The sequence below is a fragment of the Gopherus flavomarginatus genome, chromosome 5, assembly GCF_025201925.1.
Source record: "Gopherus flavomarginatus isolate rGopFla2 chromosome 5, rGopFla2.mat.asm, whole genome shotgun sequence".
Taxonomy (NCBI): domain Eukaryota; kingdom Metazoa; phylum Chordata; order Testudines; family Testudinidae; genus Gopherus; species Gopherus flavomarginatus.
In genome coordinates this window covers 2843126-2868376 of record NC_066621.1, presented here as the reverse complement: position 1 = coordinate 2868376, position 25251 = coordinate 2843126, and the positions used below count along the sequence as shown (strand labels likewise).

Below are 25251 nucleotides of genomic sequence, written 5' to 3'. Positions count from 1 at the left end.
CCAAGGATGAAGCTGAGCAAGAAATCCCATTTAAAAAAATTGCAAACCCACATAGGTCACATTTGTGAGCCACTTTCATAGAGAGCAATCATCACTTCCTTCCATCCTTATTATAGTATCAGGGTGCCTCTCAATTCTGGTCAAATCATAGAAAGGCAGCTCTGGGATGTGACCAGGACAGAATTAAAAACTAGCAGCATAATTAGTGCCAGTCAACACTGCTTTATGGAAAATAGGTCTCATCAAACAAATTTGATTTCATTTTTGTGTGAGATTACAAGTTTGGTGGATAAAGGTAACTGTGTTGACAAAATATATTTAGACACCTGTAAGACACTTGACTTTGTCCCCCATACACAGGATATTCTGATTTTCAAAAATAGCATATGCAAAGTCAAACAGCACATAATAAATAGATTTTGAAAATAGCTAACTAATGGAGATCAAAAAGGAATTGTAAGTGGGTAATCACCATCAAATGAAGGTGTTTCCACTGGGACCCCACAGAATCTGTTATTCACACAATCCTATTTAATAGTTTTATTGGTGGTCTGGAAGAAAACGTAAAATTGTTGGTAAATGAGGCTGACATGTAATGACCAAAGGTGTCGTGGTTTCCTGCCAGTACCTGGAGGAAATGATGTGGTACGTGTGACAGATATGGTAATTTCCTGCTGTATCCTTGGGAAAGTCCTTATTGAGTTAAGATTAAATATTTGTGGAGTCCATTGTATTAAATGCCAAGGTTATGTAGTATTGTAGGCCAGGATTATATATGATCTCTCTAAGGGGGAGTTGGGATCTGGACCCTAGGAAGTGTTACGAACTTCAAAGGAGTGTATTATCAATGTGCCAGACAGGAATGGACTTTTGGGTCAAACAGTTAGGTGAAATACCTAAAGGGAGGTGAATGCAAATTCCCACCTCCACTTATACAAAAATCCAGCCTTGTATGCCTTGAGATGGGGACCATTGTCTGCTGATCACCTGTTCCTGGAATCTGAAGATCAAAGGTCCAAGCCAAATACGGGAAAGACTGACCAATTTGTGCTGGAGCTGGTTCTGAGCTGAAGAGGTTATAAACTAGTAAACACATAACAATTCCTTAGTGGAATCTGAAGGACTGTTCAGCCGAAGTGATTGGGGTGGTCTCTGGTAAGCTGATTAGCGTGCATGTAGGTTCTTTTCTTTTTTTAATGTTTTCTGTGTAATGCTTTAACCTTAAGAATAAATGTGCTTGCTTAGAAAGAGTGGTGTGGTAACCAATAACTGCTGGCAATACACACTGGGCACAGCATTTAGAGACAAAGCAAAGCCCAAATGCTGGCTTGCTGGAGATATCACAATGTAGGCAGGGAATTGTGCAGCATGGAAAACCCAAGTCAGGAAGAAGAGAGACGGCAGTCTCTGCCCAGGAGAGGGGGAATACAGGTGCGGTTTCCCTGAACTGCGATAGTATGTTAAATTCAATGAAGGGGAGCTGGCTGCCAGTTGAAGATTCTTCTCAGACACTGTCCTGGGTGTTCAATCCTCTTTGTGATGTTTCCTGGGATGGGGGATCCCCTTTCTGGTAGGTAGTTTCAGATTCCCATCCCTGGATGTGGAGTGGGGATCTCTCCTACAGCCTTGGGCAGGCAGGAATTCATCCAGAAACCACTCCAACACCGCCATCAGCTTCATCCACCCATAACCTCAATGCCCTTCCAGCATCCATCCCTCAGTCCCTGGGCAGAGGCCTTCCTTCCTGTGGGCTCTGGCTGCTTATTGAACATGTTGCAGGCTCACATGGGACAGGCTGGTGACTGGGTCTGCCCCCCGACTCAGCTCTCAGCATGCAGTTTGATTTTCTGCCAGCCCGTTATGCAACCAGAGCGCTCTGTGGGGTAGACTGGCCAGCTCCTCTTGTTTGGTCATCTCCCAGCCAATCAGGATGGGGCAGATCAAGTCCCTGTGCCCAGACCCCCATTTCCCTGGCAGGAACGCCGGGAGGGGAAGTTAAAGGGGGACTGCAAGCGGAAGAGGTGAGGAGGGGCCCCCCTTGCTCTGACCCAGGGCCCCACAAAAGCATTATATACCTCTGGCTGCAAGTCTAGTTAAATCTCAGGAGTTGCACTCACTTTACAGCAGTTCTGACCTCTCACTGTTAGGTCTGAGAAGGTGGCTGGATGGAGCAATGGCTCCCTCTTGTGTCCCATGGGGGGGAATCTCTTTTAATGCTATGTTCCTCTTGCCAGAGTTGCTTTCTGATGATTTACTGTCAGTCGTGTAGCTGTAGCACTCTCGTGGCCAACACGGAGTCCGACCTGTGGCTCCAGCCCAGAAAAGGCGGGCACAGGAACGCAGCAGGGAAACTCCCCTCTACCACAAGGTACCTGTTCCAAACCCCTTGGAGTAAACATGCACACACACCTGAAGAGTACAATGAATATAGGACAAGGAAATATATTTTTACAGAGAAATGAATGGAGAAATCAGGGGGGAAAGATGGAGGAGCAGTAAAACAGGTTAGATCCCATGCGAGGACCCCCAAGCCCCCAAAATTACCAGGATAGACACCAAGCAATGCGTCTACACTCAGCGTTCAGGAATTTTGGGCAGCATTCAAATCCGGCAGCAGATTTTGAGTGCTCCTAGCCGTCTTCAACACCAGTAAACAAACTCCTGCGCCCTCTTCTGCTGCTCTCTGCAAACCCACACAGAGCGACAATCTCCCCACTTAACTAGCTACAGCCTCTGGCCTTATTCCCAGTGCAAGGCCGCAAACCCCAGTACTCACAGCCCCACACAGCTGTGGGCAGCAGTGATCTTGGGTCCAACTCTGGTTTGTCCTTCTCAGGTAATTCCTCCCTGGCACAGCCCTTCTCCTGGCTCCCATCCTGGGAAGTCCCCGGTCGGCTGCTCTGTCTCTCCCAGGATTCAGGATGGTTCTCAGCTGCTTTGCTACACGAGGGCCTGCTCACTGTGGGCTCTTTTGTCTGGAGCTACTGATCCATGCATACCCATACTCTCCCTCTGTCCTATAGTCATCAGCCCATGCTAGGGGGAAGGGATAGCTCAGTGGTTTGAGCATTGGCCTGCTAAACCCAGGGTTGTGAGTTGAATCCTTGAGGGGGCCATTTAGGGAACTGGGGTAAAAAACTGTCTGGGGATTGATCCTGCTTTAAGCAGAAAGTTAGACTAGGTGACCTCCTGAGGTCCCTTCTAACCTGATATTCTATGATTTCAAAGGATATTTTTGGGAACACAGCAAACTGACAGGCTGAGTAGAGCCATTTATTTGATTGAGCAGGCATCAACAGAGTTAATGTCAAGCAGGTCACTCTATCTCCATCCCTAGATCCTGCTCAGTCTGTCTAACCCTAGCCAAGCCACCTGTAGATCCTTTAAGACAGTTGTTTAGACTGACCCATAGCTTCATTGTCATAGTGGTTTCTGCTCTTTGCTATCCAGTTTCTTTCCTGTGGCAATATTGCCATGTCGGCCTCCCATTTATACCAAAGTCTTACTACAAGGAATTTATCACATCTCTCTTGCTTCTCTGGGACCCTCAGGGAATGGAGGCTTCTGCAAATCCAGAAACTTGCTTGAACATCTCATCCTGAGGCTTCAATGGCAGGTTGGAGAGTTTTGACTCCAGCTCCAGCTCCTTAAATTCAGATAAGATTTGCTTTTCCAGGTCAGTTAGGAAGGTCTGAATGTCTGCAGAAAACTGGTGGGCCATTGCTGTGTTTCTGAACAGTATCCCCACTAAGCTGTCCTTGGAAATGACCAGATCCTGCTCCAGTGCTTTGCAAAAGTCATCTAAGAAAGCAGAGACTGAGTTAGGCTTTATGTCCTTGGCGTGTTCCAGAACTCCTCTCACTTTGTTTACTATTGTGGATAGAATCTCTCTTTCCAGGACTTCCAAGCCATTAGTCTTGTTATAGTAATCTAACAAGTGTCTGTGGATCCAGCTTTGGACAAACTCTTCATAGCTGTTAATGTAATTCAGATAGTTCTTGAAGTTCCCATCTTCCAGGAGCTTCTTCTCCACGGTAAACTGGAAAAAGATCTTGCAGCCATATTTAATGGCCTGCCCACTGCTGAGGAAGTCATCCACTATTTCTGTTGCGATTCTTTTATTAACATAGTCAATCAGGGCAGGTTTGAGACAATGTTCACAGAAATCCCAGGCCCTCTTTTGGCAGGAATCCTTCTCTAAATAAAGATCTTTAAATCGGGAGAGGTACTGAGGTTTAAACTTCTCCAGATGTTTCTGGGGATTGTGTTCCTGGATAAATACTTCATGCATCTTCTGAAACTCATGAGCCGCTTCCCCCAGAATGTGAAGCTTCAGGTCAACTTCGAAGAATGCATTAGTATAACATTTCCGAACATCCGCCTCTTGGAGCCTCTCGTTGATCATACGCAGCAATTCCCTGCAGTAGGTTTTGTCATAGTCTGTTTTGGAAATGACCTTTTCTTGAATGTAATCCTGGCACTGATCCATCAGCGATTTAGCAATGTCTTTTGCTTTCTGAAGGTAACTATCTTTGTGCAACCCTGCTCTTTGTATCAGCCATTTTTCCAAATACTTAGATTTCATCTTGAATGAGTTCATTCTATAATCCTTCAGGCTTCCTGCTCCTTGTAGCATCTCTGTGATGGCACTCCTTTGATTCATCAGGTCATTTCTTAACTGGGCCTCCATATCTCCAGCAACTTGGCAGTTCTGCAGAGGACAGAGTGATGTTTCGTGACATACTGCTTCAAATTTGGACTCCAGTTTCTTGTCATCTAGTTGCTGTGTGCTCCTCCTGCAGTTTGCCAATAACTGATCAATTTCTCCTTCAACTATTTTCATGTAGTTAATCTGGATGTTGTGTGACTTCAGCCTGCCTATTTGAGTAAGAATAGCTTCTTCGCATTTTCTGAACACGTGGGTTTTAAGGTCATTCTTGAGTGTTTTAATGCACCTTATAAAATCTCCTTTGTACTTTTCCACTAGGTGCAAGTCTGAGGCCTTCCTTGCAAAATATTGTTGTAAGCAGTCCATGATCTTTTGCTCACCATACTGCAGTTTTTCCAGTGCTATGTTTTTAAAGACAGAGAAATTTAAGTCTGCTGCTGACTGGTTGAGGATGAAAGTTTCTTTTTCAGATACCCACAGATGCATCTCCTTGCGGAAACCCCATTCCCACTCTGCATAATTCATAGACAGCTGGTTATAGACTTCATCTACAAGGCTGCTTTTGAAGCTAACGCCAAAATCTTCATGTTTTATAATGTTCCACAGGCTTCTCAGCCTTTCAATAAACTGGGGAATGTCCTTAAGGGATCTGTTAGCAGAGCAAGATTTTGTAAATTCAAACAGGTAATTCTTTAACTCACACACCCTCTCACTGTATCCTATGTTGACTGGAGCAATGGGAGGGACTCCATGCCACAGCCCAGGGATGTACCAGTTGTGTTTCTCTGGATCATAATCCATAATATCCAAAATTGCCATTTCCTTGATTTGCGTCTCCATCTTTGCTGCAGCTTTGCTCATTTCATCCAGCTGCTCCAGGAGGTGTTTCCTGTTCCCCATGTTTTGTTCATGTGCAGACACATCACTGACATTCTGATGCACAAACTGGCAGTTGGGTTTGTGTCCGATTTCCTCCATTCTGAGAAAGGCATGGACCACAATTTGCAGCACATCCTTCATTTCAGTGGCGTTCTCCACGGCCATGTTAACAATGGTTATGTCACTCAGTCCAACCACTAGGGTGGCCAGCTCATTGTCATGTTCATAACTATCCTCCAACATGGCCAGCTCAGGGGCTTTCAGTCCTTCTGTGTCTATCACCAGGATGAAATCACAGCCCAGCTCCTGCTGAAAGTTCTCTGCCACTTGAATGAGTGACATGAAGGCTCCTCGCGTACACCGGCCACTGCTCACTGCAAACTGCAGGCCGAACATGGTGTTGAGGAGGGTGGATTTCCCAGTGCTCTGTCCTCCTAGCACTGTTAGAACCAGCATTCTAGACCTTCCCCCCAGCTTGGCATGGAGCTGAGTCAGAACATCTGTCACCCACTGCAGTGGGATGTTGGAGGCATCTCCATCAATGAGCTCCATGGGAAACCCTTCCAGCATCAGGTCAGCTGCTATACCTGGAAGATGGATGAATTGTCTTTGGCTTTCTGTTATTTTGCTTTGTTTTACCCTTGAATGTTCAGCCTCATAGAATTGCGCCAACTCACGCATGAAATGCTCAGACCCTAAGGATCTGGCAGAGATTAGTTTACCGAGTTCTGCTAGCTCTTGTGGGTCGCTCTCTGAAGTTTTAACTTTCTCTTTATACTCTGCTTGTAAGCTAGCAAGATTCCCCCTTGTAATGTGATCTAGGCTAAGATGCATCCATTTCAGGAAATAACATCTTTCCACTTGGGAGAGACATGCTATCCCACTGATAAATTGAACCAAACCATCAGTAAGGTCCCACTGATTCTTTTCTTTGTGTAATGCCACCAATTTTTCTTTCAACTCAGATTCATATTTCTCTAAGTGGGCTGTCCTTCGTTTTCGCATTCGACACAGCTCTTTTTCCACTTTAGCCACAGTCTTCCCTAGATCCCCTTGCAGTCTCAGCATTTCTCTTTTGTACTTTGCAACGTCTTTTATTTCCGCAGTGATTTCTTTAACGCACTTGCTGGCGCTCTGACATTCTTCGCAGTCCTCATCTACCTGGATTCCTAGTTCCCGAGCAGTCTCTGCCATGTCTTCCATAGTCACGTGCCTATGAGGAAACTTTGTTATTCTTCCAATGGTGGATCGCAGCTTTTTCACAAGCTGTGCCTGGTTAGTTGTGCTCTGTTTGAACAATAGGTGTGATTTACTCAATTTCAGATCCAGAACTAGCTTTTTAAGGAAGCCCAATGTGTCCTTTGATTTCTCAGCCTCAGAACTGAGCATAAAATACAGTTTTGTGCCTGCTTCCTTCAAAGACAATAGAAGAGTATATTCCCTTTCAGTGAGTCTTTCAACAAATATGATCATAAGAGTTGATACCTTCATTAAAAAGCTGAACTGCAGCTGGTGCGATTCAATGTCTCCATGCAGATTTGTAACTGCAATGGATTCTGAGAAAAGATCTGAATTCTCCCTCCCAGCAGGGAAATACCAGGAAATCTCGACCAGCCCATCTGCAATTTCTCGAGGGACGTTCCCACACTCCATGTCCCGATGGATGAAGAAATCATGGTACTGCTGGGAGGGGCTGAGAACCTCATTGAGAAGTTTGGACTTGGAGAAGCTGCAGCTCCCCATCCGTACAAAGGAAATGGTTGGCATTGCTGTGAGCACCAGGCTCTCCTCTCTGAACCCTCTGCTCTCCGCCAGGGAGTGCGGCCTCCACTTCTTCACAATGTCCCTCATGGCCCACAGCATTAGGGTGCACTTGGGGGTGTCGAGGGCAGGTAGCAGCAGAGGGAGGGCAAACTGGCACATGGACATTCTGGACAAGATCTCCTGCTGTAGGAAACTGTCTGAGCAAAGCAGAACGGCACAGAGAATGTCAAGCGGGTGCAGAGAATCAGTAGTGCAAGTGTCATTAAGAGAAAAAAAATCATCCTCAATATCCAGTTCCTCCTCATCCTCACTGACTGCTTCATCTTCAAGCTCCCCATGCCCAAGGCTTGTGCTTCTGGTCATCCCATTCAGAGCCATCACCTTTCTCAGGAAATGCCATGGTAAATCCCCCAAGGTCTGAGCAGACCAGTTCTTTAGACTTTCTGGGCTGATTTTCTGGAGGTCACGTAATGTGAGCTTCCTACTTCTGTACTTCTTCAGTTTCATCTTGAACAGGATGCCCTGAAATGTTCTTCTCCGCTCTGTGGAAAGACAAAGATGATATTGCGGTGGTGAAGAAATGGTTTTAAACGGAATGGATCCTTTCAAGGTTGGGGCAGCGATGGGAACAAAATGAACAGCAGCTAACTTCACAGGCTGGAAACAGAACATATGGAACTGACCCTTCTCAACCTCCATGCAGCTTAAAGCACTGCTCCACTCTGAGAGGTGACTTTGTATAACCAGCCTGTTTTTCAACAGATCTGACTTTAGAAACAAAAGTAAATTCTTTCTTTCCGGCCCAGCAGAGCCAGCATAGCTATGAATTGGGGAGCAGGGTTAGATTCCTTCTAATGCAACATTAGTACGGCTTATAGGTGCCAATTAATGACAAAGAGCAGGGTGGGAAGGCAGAGAGAACCAGGAAGGGGTCACCAAGGGCAGGATGGGTGATGGCAGAGTCAGTGAGAGGGACACTGGGGGCAGAATTTGGCGTGCAGAATCTTTAAAACTAATGATGGAGAAAGTAAGAACCCAGCTTCCCCAGGTCAGACCTGCTGTAACTCAACCATAAGCTACGAGCTGGATGCAAGAATCATTGGGTCAAATTCTCTGGCCTGGGTTCTGCCAGAGGCAGACTAAAGGATCAAAATGATCCCTTCTTGCCTCAAATTTTCTGAGCCCACAAGGAGAGAAGTCAGAGAAATCGTCCTTTTTCTTGGAAGTGTGCACACACTTGATTTTAAAAGAATTTGCCCACATTAAACATGCAGCCACCTGACAAAAATTTTTTTTACAGAGTCACTTTTCAGCCTAGATTATTGCAAAAGTATAAATTGCAGCTGGGCACCCAATTCCCATTCATAGTCCATGGAATTGGAAGCCTAGCTCCCATTTGTATTTTTGAAAATTTCCATTCCTTGGTCTTTTAAATAACTGCTTGGTTTTCATTTAGTCTTTAGCATTCCTCAATGTCAACAAATTTAATTGTTTTTCACTCTTTCTATATTTATTATTCCTGTTTGTTCCCTCTGTGCCTTGGCTACGAACTGGCTTATATAATAGCTGCACAGAGCAGAGCTTTCGGTGTTTCATTTTCAGGTGTTGTCAACTCAAAATTAAATGATTTGGGGGTGGGAGGGTTCATTTAAGGGCTGAACCAAAACAATCAATTATTCTCTCAGCTCGAGTGCAAAGATCAGCGTAGCATCGTCTTCATTGCTAGAGACTAACGCCAACATTTTCAAACTTGCCCACTAGTTTTTGGTGTCTTTCTACTTGACACACCTAGGTCTAACTGGCACCCTGAGATACCTGGAACTTGATTTTCCACAGTGTTCTGAGCACTCACAGCTCCCGTTGGTTTCTAGCTTTGTGGGGGCTCGTCCCTTCAGAAACTCCATCTCTAAGTATCTAGTCTGGGCATCCACTTTGACAATTTGGGCCCAAGCCTCTTTCTCATGGTTCTGCGGTCTCTCTCTTTCTCCTTTTATGGAGTTACCAGACCTAGTCTCGCCCAATGACTAGATTCTCCAGCAGTTCAGTATGAGGCAATGCTGCCTTCAAGCCCATAGGCAAGTTTTAGTCTGGTGATATCTCCAGCACAAGATTAATATCTCCCACGTCTATCCACACCACTAAGCTTCAGAAGGCATATTCCATCAGACAGCTTATTGTCCCCCCTGTGTTGTAATTCAAACTGATAAAGCTCAGTGAGATGTTCATTACTACAGCGTGTCAACTGCAAGTACAGAAGGAAGGGTTATAAGAGACAGTACTTTTGAAAGAGGCTGGCATCTGCTGCACATTGGATTCTTGCTCCAGATTGGACCCATCTGTCTCCGGGTTTCGCGGCGTCACTGATTCCAGCTCCAGATTTATAACATCTAGCAAGAAATATAGAGAAAATGTGTTATTGGTACCTAGTCAACATCTCTCTTTGATGTGGAGGCTCCCACCTGTTTAGTTAATACACACACACACACATACACAAAATGCTCTGGATCACTGCGTCTTCTCGTTGAGCAAGTGGCCTATTCTCCTGCTCTCTCTCCCCTTCCTGAACTTCCCCATCCCTCTATGTGATGCATTTCCACCAACCACAGCACACATGCTTCCACTTGGCCTCTGCCACTTTTTGACACCCCCCCCCATTTTTATGTGGGGTTTCCTGTTTCTCTTGCCCCCATTCATCCATGGTAGGATCCTGCCTGCTCCCCTTTCCTGTCAGGTTTCTCTTTTCCTCTACCCATCCATATGGTGCATCCCATTTGCCTGTCTCTGGAGCTGCATTGGTGGGCTGCCAACCAGTCCCACCATGTGTGTTCAGAAGCAAGAACGGCAGAAATATTTCCACCCTAGTCCCAGCTGCTGGAGTGAAGTAAACCCAGATCAGAAACGTAGTATTGTCATAGGTGCCGCTAATGAGGTGCAGGAAATGAAAGGGGAAAATCCCCTTCGCCCGCCCCCAGATTTTTTTACTGTGCCTTTCAATGTTGCTGAAGGATGCATGCATCATGCTTATAACATTCGGAAATGACATCAAGCTGGGAGAGGTTGCAAGCACTTTGGAGGACAGGATTAGAATTCAAAACAACCTTGACAAATTTGAGAACTGGTCTGAAATCAACAAGGAGAAATTCAATAAAGACAAGTGCAAAGTACTTCACTTAGGAAGGAAAATTCAAATGCACAGCTACAAAATGGGGAATAACTGGCTAGGCGGCAGTACAGCAGAAAAGGATCTGGGGGTTAGAGTGGATCACAAATTGAATATGAGTCAACAAATATGATGCAGTTGCAAAAAAAGACTATATCATGCTGGAGTGTTGTGACCCTAAGAGCACCCCAATGCCAGATGGCAAGGTGATCCTGGTATGTAACCGTAAATCTTAGCTGGCCTGACCAGCTCGATACACCTCACACGCTGTTGTCATGCTATTCATTTAAAAAGTGTCTTATAGAATATCATTTGAAAACTTATAACATGCTGGTATTAATATCAATGTGAACTCTATGCAACAATGTTGTATGTGAAATGATGGACATTCTCTTATATTACAATTTGGAGTCTATAAACAGAAAAATAAGGCAAAGCAGGAGACGGGCAAACACCTCTTTTGCTCAACTGCAGATCAAACTAGGTGTGACCAGAGAAAGGGTCCATGGTCTATTCATTTGCATTGGAGATGTCAGGAAGATCATTTGCATTGTAAATCACAGGAGAAAATTTACCTGGTGTCGGCTCTCTGGTGAACCCAGAAAGCTGAGCCTCCAGGAGAGCTTCCTAACTTTTAAGACAAAGATAACATTTGGGGATATTAGGAACTACTGAACGACTTTGAGGTATCCATCACCTGAGAGAACAAAGAAGCCATGCTTTGTATTTGTGCAAAATGGGTCCTCCTGCTAAAACAGGTCTGAAGAAAGCTGACAAATTGATGTGAGTAAGAAATAACATTAGTCAAAGCTATATCTTGCTACAATTCAGTTTTGACATTAGAAAGCGTGTTTTGCTTTGTAACCCTTTCATGCCTCTTTTACTCTGGCTTGAAATCACATCAATCTATGTTCTTTGTTAATTAACTTAGCCTTAGTTTTACATCAGATTGTCTCAGTATAGTGCATTAAGGTGGAGTGTATCACCCCCACTGAGCTAACAAGTTGTGGTGTGCCCTTGCTCTGGAGGCAGCAAATGTGGTGTTAACTCTATGAGTGTCCAGTGAGAGGAAACAGCAGGGAAGACGGTTTGGGGAGATTCAGGATGAGGGGGCATTGGGGGTCAACCTGCAAAGAGTAACTGGGCTGGCAGTAGCTCAGGGTGAGACTTTTGTGCAGTGGGCATATGGCTGGCATCAGGGCTCAGAGCTAAAGCTGCACAGCAGCAGGCACCCAGGGTTACAGGGCAGCAGTGGCAGAATCCAATACTGACCTGGGTAAAGACCCAAAGCACTACAGGTGTATTAACATGTGTGTTGTATGTTCAACATGGGAAGTAATTGTTCTGCTCTACTCAGCACTGTGTCCAATTCTGGGTGCCACGCTTAAGGAAAGATGTGGATACACTGGAGAAAGTCCAGAGGAAAGCAACCTGACCTATGAGGAACGATTAAAAATACGGGGCATGTTTACTCTTGAGAAAAGAAGACCAAGGGGGGACCTGATAAGTCTTCAGATATGTTAAGGGCTATTATAAAGAGGACCATGATCAATTGCTCTCCATGTCCACTGAAGGTAGGACAAGAGAGAACAGCCTTAATCTGCAGCATGGTAGATCTAGGTTAGATATTAGGGAAAACTTTCTAACTCTAAGGACGGTTAAGCTCTGGACCAGGCTTCCAAAGGAGGTTGTGTAATCCCCGTCACTGGGGGGAGGTCTAGGTTTACTTGGTCCTCCCTCAGCACAAGGGGCTGGACTAGATGACCTCTCGAGGTCCCTTCCAGCCCAATATTTCTATGAGTCAATGATTTTCAGTCTTATTTCCTGCCCCTCATTCCAGCCCCCAAACATATTTTAATGATGCTGGATGCTGGCCTGCCCAAAACATCTATATATGTGGCCAGCCAAGAATCCAGCAAACTGGCTGTGCCTTTTTAGGAGAGAGGATTTTTTTCATAGATTCGCAGAGTTTGGGGCCAGAAAGGACTATCAGAGGATCTAGTCTGATCTCCTGTATAACAGGCTAGAGAATTTCACCGTTACCCCTGCACTGAGCCCAGTAACTTGTGTTTGACTAAAGCATTTTTTAGAAAGAGACATCCAGGCAGGATTGGACACCATCAAAGGATGGAGAATCCACCATTTCTCAGGGAATTAGTTCCAATGGTTAATTATTCCCTCTCTCCTGCCCCTGCCACAAGAATGGTGTCTTATTTCTGATTGGAATAGATCTGGTTTTAACGTCAATCCATTAGTTCTAGTTCTGCTTTTTGTCTCTAGATTAAAGATCCCTTTAGTACCTGGTATTTCCTCCCCACTGTCATCAAGTCACCTTTTGATCTTCTGTTTGATAAGGTAAACAGATTGTGCTCCATAAGTCTCTCATAAGACATATTTTCTAGCCTTTGAATCATTTCTAGCCTTTGAATCATTTCTGTGGCCTAAATTCTGCAGCAAGGTCCCTCAAGTTCTGTGGTTCTCTGGTGTAGCAAACTAGCGGTCCAATGGCTTCTTAAAAACAGAGGAGTTTAATTGACATAAATGAATAACACAATCAGTACCATAATTCCTGTGCTATTTTATTTGATATCCAGTTCAGTGCATCTCACCCTGCCCTATAAGTGTTAGTTTTCAATATGCCACATAACTTTGCCTTGAGATTACAGAGCTGCACTGCAGACACTGTTGCAGATTTCGGCAGCTGGGAAAGGAACACTGGGGGCTTCTAGGGTGGTAAGTGGTAATGAAGGATTGGGGGATTTGCTGGATGTTTCTCCTTAAATTATCAGCACCTAAAGAGTTAACAATGTTGGTATTCTGTCATTAGGGTTCAGACATCAGGATTCACTAGCAGCATTGAGATGAACCTCAAAGCTCTTGTTCCAGGTCGTCTGGAGACTCGGGCAGACATTGCCACACACAGTTCATATTTTTAAGCAATTATAAAGGCTAGATCTGTGATATTTTTGCAACAATGATGCTTAGATCCTGCAACAGGAGCCTGCATATGGGGAAGGAACTTGGTCACTCTCTTACCAGCTTGTGTTTCCTTGGTGAGTCTGTCTGCCAGGTCTCTTCGGTGGATGGATCTCAGCACTTGAATGGCCACCTCCACTCTGTAGTGCTCCCCATAGTAGTTGAGCAATTCCTTGGTGACATCCACAGGACGTGCTGTCTCCAGCTTGCCCCAGGGGATGTTGTTATACTGGTTTTCCACCTTGATTTCCTTCAGTTTCCACTTGAATCGCTTGAGGTCATCTTTCCCCAGCTCTTCCAGGGTCTCCAGCAGGAGATCGGTCACAGTCTTCGCCATACCACAAACCCTGGGGCAGCACAAGAAGGAGCCACAACTGACTGCCAGAGCCAGAGACTTGGCTGGGGAAAAAATAAAAATCTTTGCAAAGAGAGAACAAGTTCAGGAAATGAAACTAAAACTCTAGCGTCTTTGGCTCACAAACATCCCAGTGATATTTACATCTCTGCTTCGGGCCTGGACAGTTCAGTTCACAGTGCCAAAGGCAAGGGGTCCTAAAGCAGGGGTCTCAAAGTCCCGGCCCATGGGCCAACTGCAGCCCGAGAACCTCCCCACTGCGGTCCACCGAGGAGAGATTCATGCAGCCAGGTTGCTGGTGTGAGGGCAATGTTTGCTGCAGGTGCCACCTCCCACAGCTCCCATTGGCTGGGAGAGAGGGACAGAGATACCATCACTAGTTGCTGGGCAGAGTCAGCCACAGAGGCAGCATCCCTTTTTTCCACAATGAATATAAACGAGTCAAAATACCGAACACAACTATCTGATGCACCCCTTACTGCAGTCCTGAAGGTTTCAACTGGTCAGCCACTGAGGCCAAACATCAACAAACTGACAGAACTGAAGCTTTGCCAGGTGCCTGGCAAACACTAAAAACTCTCTGGCAGGTGAAGAATTGTATGAAGTTGTATGACCGTTTTACTATTTCTAAGAAATTCAAAATAAAATTTCCAAGGACCGTCTAGCAGTGGTGCGGTTTAAAAACACGGCAAATGCTGCGCAGTTTTTGGTTCATGTTCAGGCCATCCTTCCCGAGCTGGAAAAAGAAATCTTAGCTGAATTTGACCAGTTGAAATTTGAATCCAAACTCTCCAACCTGTCCGTGAAGCCCCAGGATGAAATCTTCAACTGCGTGTTTGGCTGCGGGCAGCAGTGCCCATTCTGTAAAGTCCCCTGTGAAGCAGGAGGCACGGATCATACGGAACACTTTGCTACAGTCCATCGGCCTCAGGGATTAGGGCAGTGCAAAAATAAACGGACAGGAATGCTTGAGTACTCTTTGTGTTCTTCCGATGTGGTTTCCAACGCTGTATTTAGAAATTCAGAAACAGAAGAGAAATTTCATCCCTATAAAGATTATCGACGATATTACCCAGACTGGCGCATCCAGCCTGATCCCAGCATCGACACTTCTGACTACTGGAAGATCATTTTTAACAGGTTCAGCTATAAGTTTGCTAAGAAGTACAATGCTAAGCCAGCAAATCTGCCACAGGGTTGGGAAAAAAAAATAACCAAGGAGCAGATACTAGAGAGCCTAGAGGAAGCATTTAACATAAAACAATAAACCAACTCAGAGTCTTCTTAAGTGGGTTGGACATGTGCAAAACAACAGGGTTTGTTTGGGTTTTTTTTGTTGTTAATTGCATGCAAAAATGTCGCTTCTTATGCACATGTGGTTTCTTTAGCTGATGAAAATTGTAATTATGGGAAATCCTAAAGAGATGTGGCTTACTTACAGACCAAGCACCACCTGTCTCTGGCTACATCCTTCAGGTGATGTTCAGCTGGCTATTCAATTTACGTCCATCACTGGTGATGTTGTCGTGCCCACAAAACCACTGGCCATGTAGAAACATTCCCTGGTAAACACCTTTTGGAATTTGTCGGTCTTCTATTCTAATACTATATCCACCGAACCTGCAGCCATGGTGAAGCAGGCAGTTGCTGAGTTCAGCTTCACATATCCTCATTGCCGATTAAGTCCTGCCACGGGATACGGAGCCGCAGAGGATGAGAACTGAAAACTTCAGTCCAGTGTCCCTCAGCGCCCATGTTCACTGACACACAATGGAGTTGCCACAAGTGTGGTGCTGAAGATCCACAGCTTCGTAGCAAGCTTGATGTTATCACAGAGGCCGCTGAAGGGCCCGAAACATGGCAGCAGCTTCTGTAACAAAATTCAGAGTTTCTAAACAGAGTTCAACAGGGAAAGATTTTTCCTCCCCTCACCTTTTGCATCATGGTGATTAATGACAGAATTGAAGTGAGGAATATGCAAAAATGCAGCTCTGTAATTAGCATTTTTAAGCATCACCTTTGATCTGCTTTGGCCTGGTCTACACTTAAAATTTATGCCAGCATAGCTACGCCAATCAGGGGCCTGATAAAACCACAACCCCTAGTGACATAATCATGCCAACAAAACTCCAGTGAGCACCGCCATCAAAAGGGCATCTGGGTTGTAGCCCCGCCATGCTCCGCCCCGAGGCCGTCCTCCTGCTTGTCCCCTTCCCACCCCTGCTCCACCTCTTCCCCCGAGTACCCTCCCCGCCCACCATTTGGGGTGGATAGGCACGAACAGTGGATGGGGTAGGGCCACAGGGGAGGGGGCAAAGAGGCACGAGTGGTGGGTATGTGGGCGGAGCCTTAGGGGTGGGAGGCCAGGGGTGGGGTGGAGTTGGGTGAACACAGGGCGGGTGCAAGGATGTTTTGCGCCCTAAGTGAAACTTGCACCTCCCCCCAGCCCTGTGGCAGCTCTCCGCCCCCCCCGCCCTAAGGTGCCCCCCCCACGGCAGCTCCCCACCCCCCTGCCCTGAGGCACCCCCACTGTGGAATCTCCTCTCCTCTGCCCTGAGGTGCCCCCTCCACTGCAGCTCCCCCCGGCCTGGGGAGCCATGAGGCAGCTCCCAGCCCCAGCTCACCTCTGCTCTGCCTCCTCCCCGAGCACACCATCACTGCTCCACTTCTCCTCCTCCTAGGCTTGCAGTGCCAATCAGCTGCCGAAAGACCCGAAATTCCGCCCCCCAAATGCTAGCGCCCTAGGCGACCACCTAGGTCACCTAATGGGTTACACTGGCCCTGGGTGAACATGGGCGAGGCCTCGGGGGAAGGAGGCCAAGTGGGTGTCAGCCTCAGGGCAGAGCAGCGAGTGGGGCCACAGTCCACGTGCTGGTGGCTCCCCCAGTTTCTAGGGAGCTTCCAGCACTCATGCTGCCCAGCCTCCCCAAACGCAGGAGTCACACACTGCCTCTGCTCCATTGCCACAAATTATCCACTTCTTATCTGGAGGCACCAGCCCTGTCTACCTCCTTACCAGGCAAGGTATCATCCACGGTGGTAGAATGTTTAAAATGGAGAAGTCTTTTTCTAGCTAAGTAAACTCATGTAACATTTAATGAACAACTGCAATACGATTTCCGTACATTTGTTTTCAAATTTACCTTGGCTCTCTTCGCCCTCAGAATTCTTTATTCCTAACCTTTGCATATGATGAGTCTTGAACGATGATAAATACCTTAAGGATGCACTGAAAAGGGCAGAAGGAGAAGCAAACTTTAGATCCTATTGGGTAGGAACATGGAGAAGGCCAATGACTGGCAAGCTTGAGGAGAAACTTGCATGTGTTTAATTAGGATTAATTTTTTAAATGCCCCATCAACTACATTACAAAATCCTTTTAAAAGAGCCAGACGTCTTTTATAAATGCTTGTACTTTGTTTGCTGCTTTGATCAGTTCTCAGCAGCAGCCAACTTTTCTTCAGCGCTAAAATCTTTGCTTAAAATGAAAGCTGAGGTTCTGCTGTAATCTCATGACTCCTGAAGCTGAGGCACAGGTAAAGGCCTATAGTGTTTATGTCTTGATCCATCCCAGTTCCTGAGCCCTCATTTCTCCCTTGCCATGGTGGTGAGGCTTCTTATCAGCAGTCTTTCAACTTTATAGAGAGTTCTGTACTATAAGAAGTATGTTATCATTTGAGTCACACTGGAATTGCTGTAAAATCTAGAAACCTACAAACAAACACACACAACCCTCTTACACTACACAGAAGGGCCAAGTCTGATCTTTGGCTAAGTGGTCCTAAAGAATGCTACCCATCTGATCACATGATGGACCCATTTTACAGAACAGCCTGAAAGCAACCTAAGCATTTCAGCAAATCATGCAGACCCAGCTCCCCCGCATCAGAGCAGGTTAGGCCCAGCTGAGCTAATTAAAGGGCTACATTTGGGGCTATACGGCATGGCTATATTGCAAAGAAAACCCTGAGGCACCAGTTCTCACACAACCCAGGTCAACTGGCTCTGGCTCCCGAGCTAAAAATAGCCATGTACATGTTCCTGCTCGGGCTGGAGCCCAGGCTCTGAGACCCCTCCCCAAGTTTCAGAACACGGGCTCCAGCCCAAGCAGGAACGTCTACATGGCTATTTGTAGCCCAGCAGTCTGAACCCCGTCGATCAACCCGGACGCTGAGACTCAGCACTGCGGGTTTTCCTTTGCAGTGCAGACATACCCATAAAGGCCTGTCAGAGGGCAGGAAGAGGAGGAGCCGCTGGGGCAGCTTGTGCCAGAAGAGAGGAAGCCACAGAGTGGTGCTAATTCAGGGGTCGGCAACCTTTCAGAAGTGGTGTGCCGAGTCTTCATTTAGTCACTCTAATTTAAGGTTTCACGTGCCAGTAATACATTTTAACGTTTTTAGAAGGTCTCTTTCTATAAGTCTATAATATATAACTAAGCTATTGTTGTATGTAAAACAAATAAGGTTTTTAGAATGTTTAAGAAGTTTCATTTAAAATTAAATTAAAATGCAGAGCCCCCCCCCGGACTGGTGGCCAGGACCCGGGCAGTGTGAGTGCCACTGAAAATCAGCTGGCGTGCCGCCTTCGGCACAAGTGCCATAGGTTGCCTACCCCTGTGCTAATTCCTCTGGTGGCTGCCTGAGGAGGTAACCGTGGGGCCGACGTTCCAGAAAGGGAGCAGAGTTGGCTGGGAGCGGGACGCTGCAGGAAGCAGGCTCACCAGAACCCCCTTGGAGGCCGTGAAGCTGTAGGACAAGGGGTGAGTGAAGGGGCTGGTTTGGCTCAGGCTTGGACCATCCGCCATAAGTCCCTTCATCATCACCGCATCTCCCACCTCTGCCTATCCAGCCCAAGCTGGTGCCGCCTCCTCAGGGAGGGTCACATCGACACAGGACCCACCGGGTGAGGAGCTGGGGCGAGGATGTAGGAACAGTGCAGAGACTAGCGCAGAGTCAACGGGGACATTTCTGAAGTGGGGAGAGGGACATGGGTATCCGCCACTGCACAGCGCTGACCCCACTGACTCTCCCTGCCCAGCTATGATCTTTCCTTGCCCCCTTGAAGCAGCTGTATCAGGGGGGAGGGTGAGCCTGGAGCCCCCTTCCCAGACCTGGGAGCAGCTAGGGGAAGACAGGGAGTTCTGGGTTCCTTCTCCTGATTGGGGAGCAGCGAATGGAAGAACATCCCTCACCTTGTCCTGGTGAAGCAGCACAGGAGGTGAGGGGGGTTGAGGGGGTGAGCACAGATGGCTGCATGTGTTCCCCCACCCTAACCCTAACCTCAGCCCTGGTGGCCCCATTAAAATAGGGTCATGACCCACTTTGGGGTCCCAACCCACGTTTGAGAACCGCTGACCTAGATGCATCCACTCTCGAAGTTAGGTCGGCATAGTGACAAAAGGAGGGGGGTTTTCACACCTCTGAGCAACATAGTTAAGTCAACCTACATTTTAAGTGTAGACTGGGCCTAAGCAACAGTCTGTGGTGCCACAAGGTGCGACTTCTGCTCCATTTTTCCTGGGATTCGTTTAGACAAGATACATTCTCTGAAGCCGCTGACCGGAAAGACGCCATCTGGAGGGCACTAAGCTAGCCCAGACGCTGAATGAATTTGGTGTAATAAGGCTTAATAACCTGTTACTTCTCTACCAACAGTAGCTCCTTAAGATCAGAAGTGTCAATTCAGTGTCTGGGGCTCTGAATTTGGGGTGGGAAGTGAAATGCACAGCCCTGGTCCAGGGCACATTGTGCAGAGCAGCTCTGACAGAGGGGAGGGAGGGGGACTGCTCCATGCAGTGTGCACTGGAGAGCTTTTAGTTTCTTTTTTGGCTTATCTCTGGGAACAAATCATTGCTGAGCTTCCTGTTTGCATGCACAGAAGCAGTTTCCTGAGGCTGTGCTCTGTCTTCTGAGGAAGCAGCATGGAGGAGACGGTGAGAGATCGTCTGCTGGGAACCCTGGAAGACCCAGGAGAAGAGTTTGAGACATTTAAATCCTTCTTGCAAGTGAAATTCAGTTGCAAGAAGGCTCTGGAAACATCCCCTGGAGCACCCTGCAGGTGGCAGACCCCAGAGACCTAACTGACGAGCTGCTCCATGGCTCCAAGGAGGACGATGGGGTGGAGGTGACTAGGGAGGTGCTGAGGGCCATAAGCCAGCAAGACCTGGCAGAGAGATTGACAAAAACAACAGGATCTGGTAAGAAACAAGACCTGGAGGGATAAAACCCCTTCTCTGACAGTCACTCTTCTGCAACTTCCCTGTGCAGCATTTGCTTTGTCATGTGTGTGTGCATGAGCCTAGATAAAATATGGCCTTAATTCTCCATATACTGTAGGCATCTCAGGAGTTTGCAAGAAGGTTCCAGAAAGTTCTTAGATTTTAGGTGTATTTGTATACTTCTTGGGTAATCTGTGCTCCCTCTTCAGATCCAGGTTTTACTTTTTTCCTTCTCCCGGTTTTCAACAAAAGCAAAAAAAAAAAAAAAGTTGGATTGTTTGCCTGTATGTTTCCATCAAGAGGTATGTCCTCTGCTTAGTGAGCTTTCAGTTCTTGCCACGTTTGGTACAAACCAAAAAATATATTTATGTGACTACATTGACCCAGCAATGCGGAGAGTCTGCATAAACAAAGAAACGTGAGACTATATTGCTAGGGCTAAACTACAAAAGTATGGAATGAATAAGATCTGAAATATGATTTGAAATCAGAGTGAGAAATCAGAGGTGTCTCACCCACATAAATACAGTTCTGTCTCGTTTTACACTGGGGTTTCACCTATAACACAGTAAGATTTTTGGCTCCCGAGGACAGCATTATATCTGGGTAGAGGTATATATAGATATGAGGCTGAAAATGTATCCTCTAGGCTTAAAGCAAGCCCAGGCAAAAACTCTCCAAGAACAGAGAGGCAGTTCACATCTCATCAGGGCATGGATGGGGCAAACCCAGCCTCATAGGAACAATGGACATGGGATTAAGCAGCAACATAAGAATCTGTTAGACCCTGGAGGGAGTCAACCCCCTTCCTTTGGGCAGTTTGGGACTGCGATGAGGTAATGCTCACCTGACTCTGAAGGGGAGGGGGCAAAGCCAAGAGGGAAGAAAGGACATGATAAAAGGGAGAGACATTTTGCCATGTGCTCTCTCTTCCGCTTACATCTACAGACACCTCCACCACCAAGCAACAACCACTGATCAAAGGGGAGAGCCGGGCTGAAGAGCCAACTTGTGGAGAAAAGCATCTAAGTTTTAAGGACATTGAACGTGTTAAGATCAGTTTAAAATGTGTTTTGCTTTTATTTCATTTGACAAAATCTGACTTGTTGTGCTTTGACTTATCACTTAAATCTACCTTTATAGTTAATAAATCTGTTTGTTTATTCTACCTGAAGCAGTGTGTTTGGTTCGCAGTGTGTCAGAGGCTCCCCTGGGGAGAAGCCTGGTACATATCAATTTCTTAGTTAAATTGACAAACTTACATAAACACCCAGTGGGCATGACTGGACACTTCAAGACGAAGGTGTCACGGTGTTGTGGGGGAGACAAGGCCCTGCACCCCCAGCTTCCTGCTATTCACCGTGACTCTCAGCCAGCCAGTAAAACATAAGGTTTATTTAGATGACAGGAGCACAGTCCAAAACAGGTCTTGCTGATACAGACAACAGGATCCCCTTTAGTTAGGTCCATCTGGGGGCCCCAGGGAGGCCACAGCCCTGTTGGTCGGGGCGCTCCTCTCCATTTCCCAGCCAGCTCCAAAAACTAAAACTCCCTCCAGCCTCTCACTCAGCCTCCCCCCGGCTCCTCCCCCAGTCTTTGTGTCCTTTGTCCAGTTTCCCGGGCAGAGGTGTTACCTGGCCTCCAACCCCCCTCCTGGGTCCTCCTGTTACATGCTCAGGTATCCTCCCTTCCCCAATGCAGACAGTTCCAGCAAAACTCCCCTGCAACCTTCCCAGGTCAATACTCCTCACTCAGTATTCAAAGAACACATCAAGAACATTCCCCCTTCATCACAGGAGTTCCTGGGGTTGTGTCTGGGACCAGAGATATTGGCTAGCGTCATTCGCTTGCACATACCTGGGAGCAGCTCACATGCCAGAGGCTGTGCGTGACCAGCCCAGGAGTGGGGGTTCTCACAGCAGAGCAGGGTGAGGCTGGCTCCCAGAGTCAAGGATTAGAGGGACCTAGAAGATCACCAGGCCAGATAACACAAGAGGGGAACGTCACACCCGGACATTAGAAAAATCCACCTGGACACAGAAAGGAGGCTCAAAAAAGATGCAATGTCCAGGAAAACTGGGACCACGTTGTCATCTTCCAGCAAGAGCATGTTATGTTTTTCTCTAACTTCAGTGTGTAGGCCGTGAACATAACAGTCTTGTGGCAGAATTTGGGGCAAGGGGGTGGAGGGCTGCGTGAGGAGCAGAGGCAGAGCCTGTGAGTCCCCCCTTGCTCCTGTCCCTGAACTTTCCTTGTGCAGAATGAAAATGCAGGAGAGGCCCATACGACTGCAACCTCAGGGCTGCAGGAACAGCTATGGAATTATTCTTCTCTTTGACCTAGTGGGAAAGGACTCCTGCCTCCCCAGCCCACAAGTAGCCAAGTCTGCTCCAAACCCCACTTGCTGCAGGGAAGGTTTTGGTCCTAACTGATTTTTCTGTTATTATATCTCACAGCTGTGAGATCCTTGCACCGCATAACATGTTCTCCTAGATCCCCTAGGTGATTTTGAAAAATCCTTAGAAGTGTTAAAGATGAACTTATTATCTTCATAGTTTTAAAGTTAGCACAACATGATGCATTTAGCAATTACCAACTTATTTATTTCCTTGTTTGATGACAATCAGTGAGCTAAGCATGGAGAAACTACCTTAGCAAGCAAAAATCCTTGTTTGTACGTCCTCAGTTCTCCACCAGCTTAGAACCTATTAGATACAAATAGAAACACCCGCATGAAATGATGCAGAATTAGGCACAAGTTTCATATGCTTTGGGTTTCACAGATCAAGTTGCAAAGCTGTCTTCACAATACTGCATAAAAGCATTTGCTGCTGTCACTGTCTTTTGATGGGGGAGGAAAGAGCATGGGGACTGTCTGTCATTACAAATGTTCAATGAGAGAGAAGCATGAAATCAATACAAATTAGGGGCCTAAATACTTTTGAAGATTCTGGGGCAAAGAGGTTTGGTTTTGGTTGGTTGGGGTTATTTGCTTTGCTGGGTTGGCTTGATTGGTAGGTAGGTTTGTTTAAATTTGAACAAAGAGAACAGAACAGGTTCCAAGGAACTGAAGAGGTAACAGAATAGAACTGAAAAGTTTAACTTCATTGATCATTTCTTTGCCCATTCATGCTCCAAAAATTTTTTGTGTGTTTTCTCCCTCTTTTTCACTCATACTTGAACATGAAGACCACAATTTTCACCACACCTGGTGGGCATATTTTAAATATCAGTTCTGAAACCTGCTCATGCTTTACTCTTTTTCTGCAGAGAGAAGGAGAGCACTCCAGGACCTCCTGTCCAAGCTGAAGATGGACCAGCACAAAAGCACAAAGCTGGGGTTGAGGGATCTTCAGGAAATCAACCCAGAAAGTCTAAAAGACTGGACTCCTCAGGCATTAGGGGATTTACCATGGCATTTTCTGAGGAAGGTCATGGCTCTGAATGGGATGGCCAGAAATGCAAACTTTTGGCGGGGAGCAACTGGTGACCAAGCCAGCAGTGAGGACAATGGTGGACAAGGTGACGGTGGCAATATTCTTCACCACAGCAACTCAGATGCCAGAGCTTCTCTGCACCCCCTCGACATTCTCTGTGCTGTTCTGCTTTGCTCAGACAGTTTCCTACAGCAGGAGATCCTGTCCAGAATGTCCATGTCCAGTTTGCCCTCCCTCTGCTGCTACCTGCCCTCGACACCCCCAAGTGCACCCTAATGCTGTGGGCCATGAGGGACATTGTGAGGAAGTGGAGGCCGCACTCCCTGGCAGAGAGCAGAGGGTTCAGAGAGGGGAGCCTGGTGCTCACAGCAATGCCAACAATTTCCTTTGTGCAGCTGGGGAGCTGCAGCTTCTCCAAGTCCAAACTCCTCAATATGGTTCTCAGCCTCTCCCAGCAGCACCACGATTTCTTCATCCATCGGGACATGGAGTCTGGGAACATCCCTCAGGAAATGGCAGATGGGCTGGTTGAGATTTCCTGGTATTTCCCTGGGGAGAAGGAGAGTTCAGATCTTTTCCCAGAGCCTGTCGCAGTTACAAACCTGCGCAGAGACATTGAGTCGCACTGGCTGCAGTTCAGCTTTTTAACACAGGTCTCCTCAGCAGTGTTCATAGTTACTGAGAGCATCAGTGAGAGACAATAGGCACTGTTATCATCCCTGCAGGGATCAGCCACTAAATACAACTTCATCCTCAATTACGAATCTGGCAAATGGAGTGAAACTCAGGAATTCCTTAATAAATTAACCCCAGTGCTGAAGCTGAACAAATTCAATGTGCTGGAGAAAAGCAACAGCACAAATGAGACAGAATTTGTAGAAAATCTCCAGCGCATGATACGAAGCATAATGAACTCCTCTAACAAGAGAGTAAATATGAAAGACATGGCTATGGCAGCACGTGAATTAGGTGTCCAGGTAGATGAGGACTTTAAGGAATGTCAGAGCAGACGCAAGTGGGCTAGAGAAATTACCATGAATATGAGAGATGTGACCAATTGCAAGGCAGAAATGCTGAAACTCCAAGGAGATCTGTGGAATACCATGACTAAAGTAGAAAAAGAGCTGTGCAGAATGAAAGAACAAGGAACTGTCCCTCCTGAAGACTATAAAATGCAGCTGAAAGAAAAATTGTCAGAGCTTCATGCCCAGCAAAATAGTTGTGAGCTTAACGATGGGCTGATTAAATTTATCAATGGACTAGAACAACTGACTGCAGTGGAAAAACATCACTTCCTCAAATGGCTGAAATATACTCTGGATCACATTGCTAAGGATGAACATTCCACGTTACAAGCTCAGTATAATGCTTTGGCAGGTGACCCACAACAGCTAGAAGAACTGGGTGAATTAATCTCTGCCAGTTCCTTGGTTGTGGAGGGCAGAGCACTGGGAAATCCACCCTCCTCAACACCACGTTCGGCCTGCAGTTTGCAGTGAGCAGTGGCCGATGTATGCGAGGAGCCTTCATGTCCCTCATTCAAGTGGCAGAGAACTTTCAACATCCTGGAGCGTGAGTATGTGAGTGTGAGTGTGACCACCCCACACTCCTTCTTTTGAGCTTAGCTATCAATATAATAAACATGCTGCTTTCTGCCAAACTCTCGTGGGCCATTAGTCCTCCCTAAGCTTACTAGCTGGCCCAATTTCAGGTAACAGGACTCTGGGTTATTTACTAAGAATAAAGAACATGAGTCCTTGTGGCACCTTAGAGACTAACAAATTGATCTGAGCA

At 46.6% G+C, this 25251-nt stretch overlaps 2 protein-coding genes across 3 annotated transcripts in view; one reads left to right on the top strand and one right to left on the bottom strand.

Moving 5' to 3' along the window:
* The window catches only part of LOC127052735 (olfactory receptor 4S2-like), an 86271-nt gene extending 72169 nt beyond the window's left edge, over positions 1-14102 (bottom strand). The window contains exons 1-3 of one of the 2 annotated variants that reach the window (XM_050956666.1): positions 13509-14102; positions 9592-9699; positions 2429-7854 (exon numbers count right to left, since the gene is read on the bottom strand). In XM_050956666.1, coding sequence (XP_050812623.1) covers positions 3548-7854; positions 9592-9699; positions 13509-13785 — 4692 coding nt within the window. In that variant the 5' untranslated portion in view covers positions 13786-14102 and the 3' untranslated portion in view covers positions 2429-3547. Of the gene's footprint in view, positions 1-2428; positions 7855-9591; positions 9700-13508 lie in introns of those variants that run through there. The other variant, XM_050956667.1, reaches the window with a different exon arrangement.
* A 5579-nt stretch (positions 14103-19681) lies between these two features.
* On the top strand, positions 19682-25014 carry LOC127052786 (up-regulator of cell proliferation-like). Its single transcript, XM_050956844.1, is given in 3 exon segments — positions 19682-19999; positions 23291-23674; positions 23677-25014. Coding segments are annotated over 2 exon segments (1623 nt in total). The 5' UTR covers positions 19682-19999; positions 23291-23331; the 3' UTR covers positions 24957-25014.
* The last annotated feature ends 237 nt before the right edge of the window (positions 25015-25251 follow it).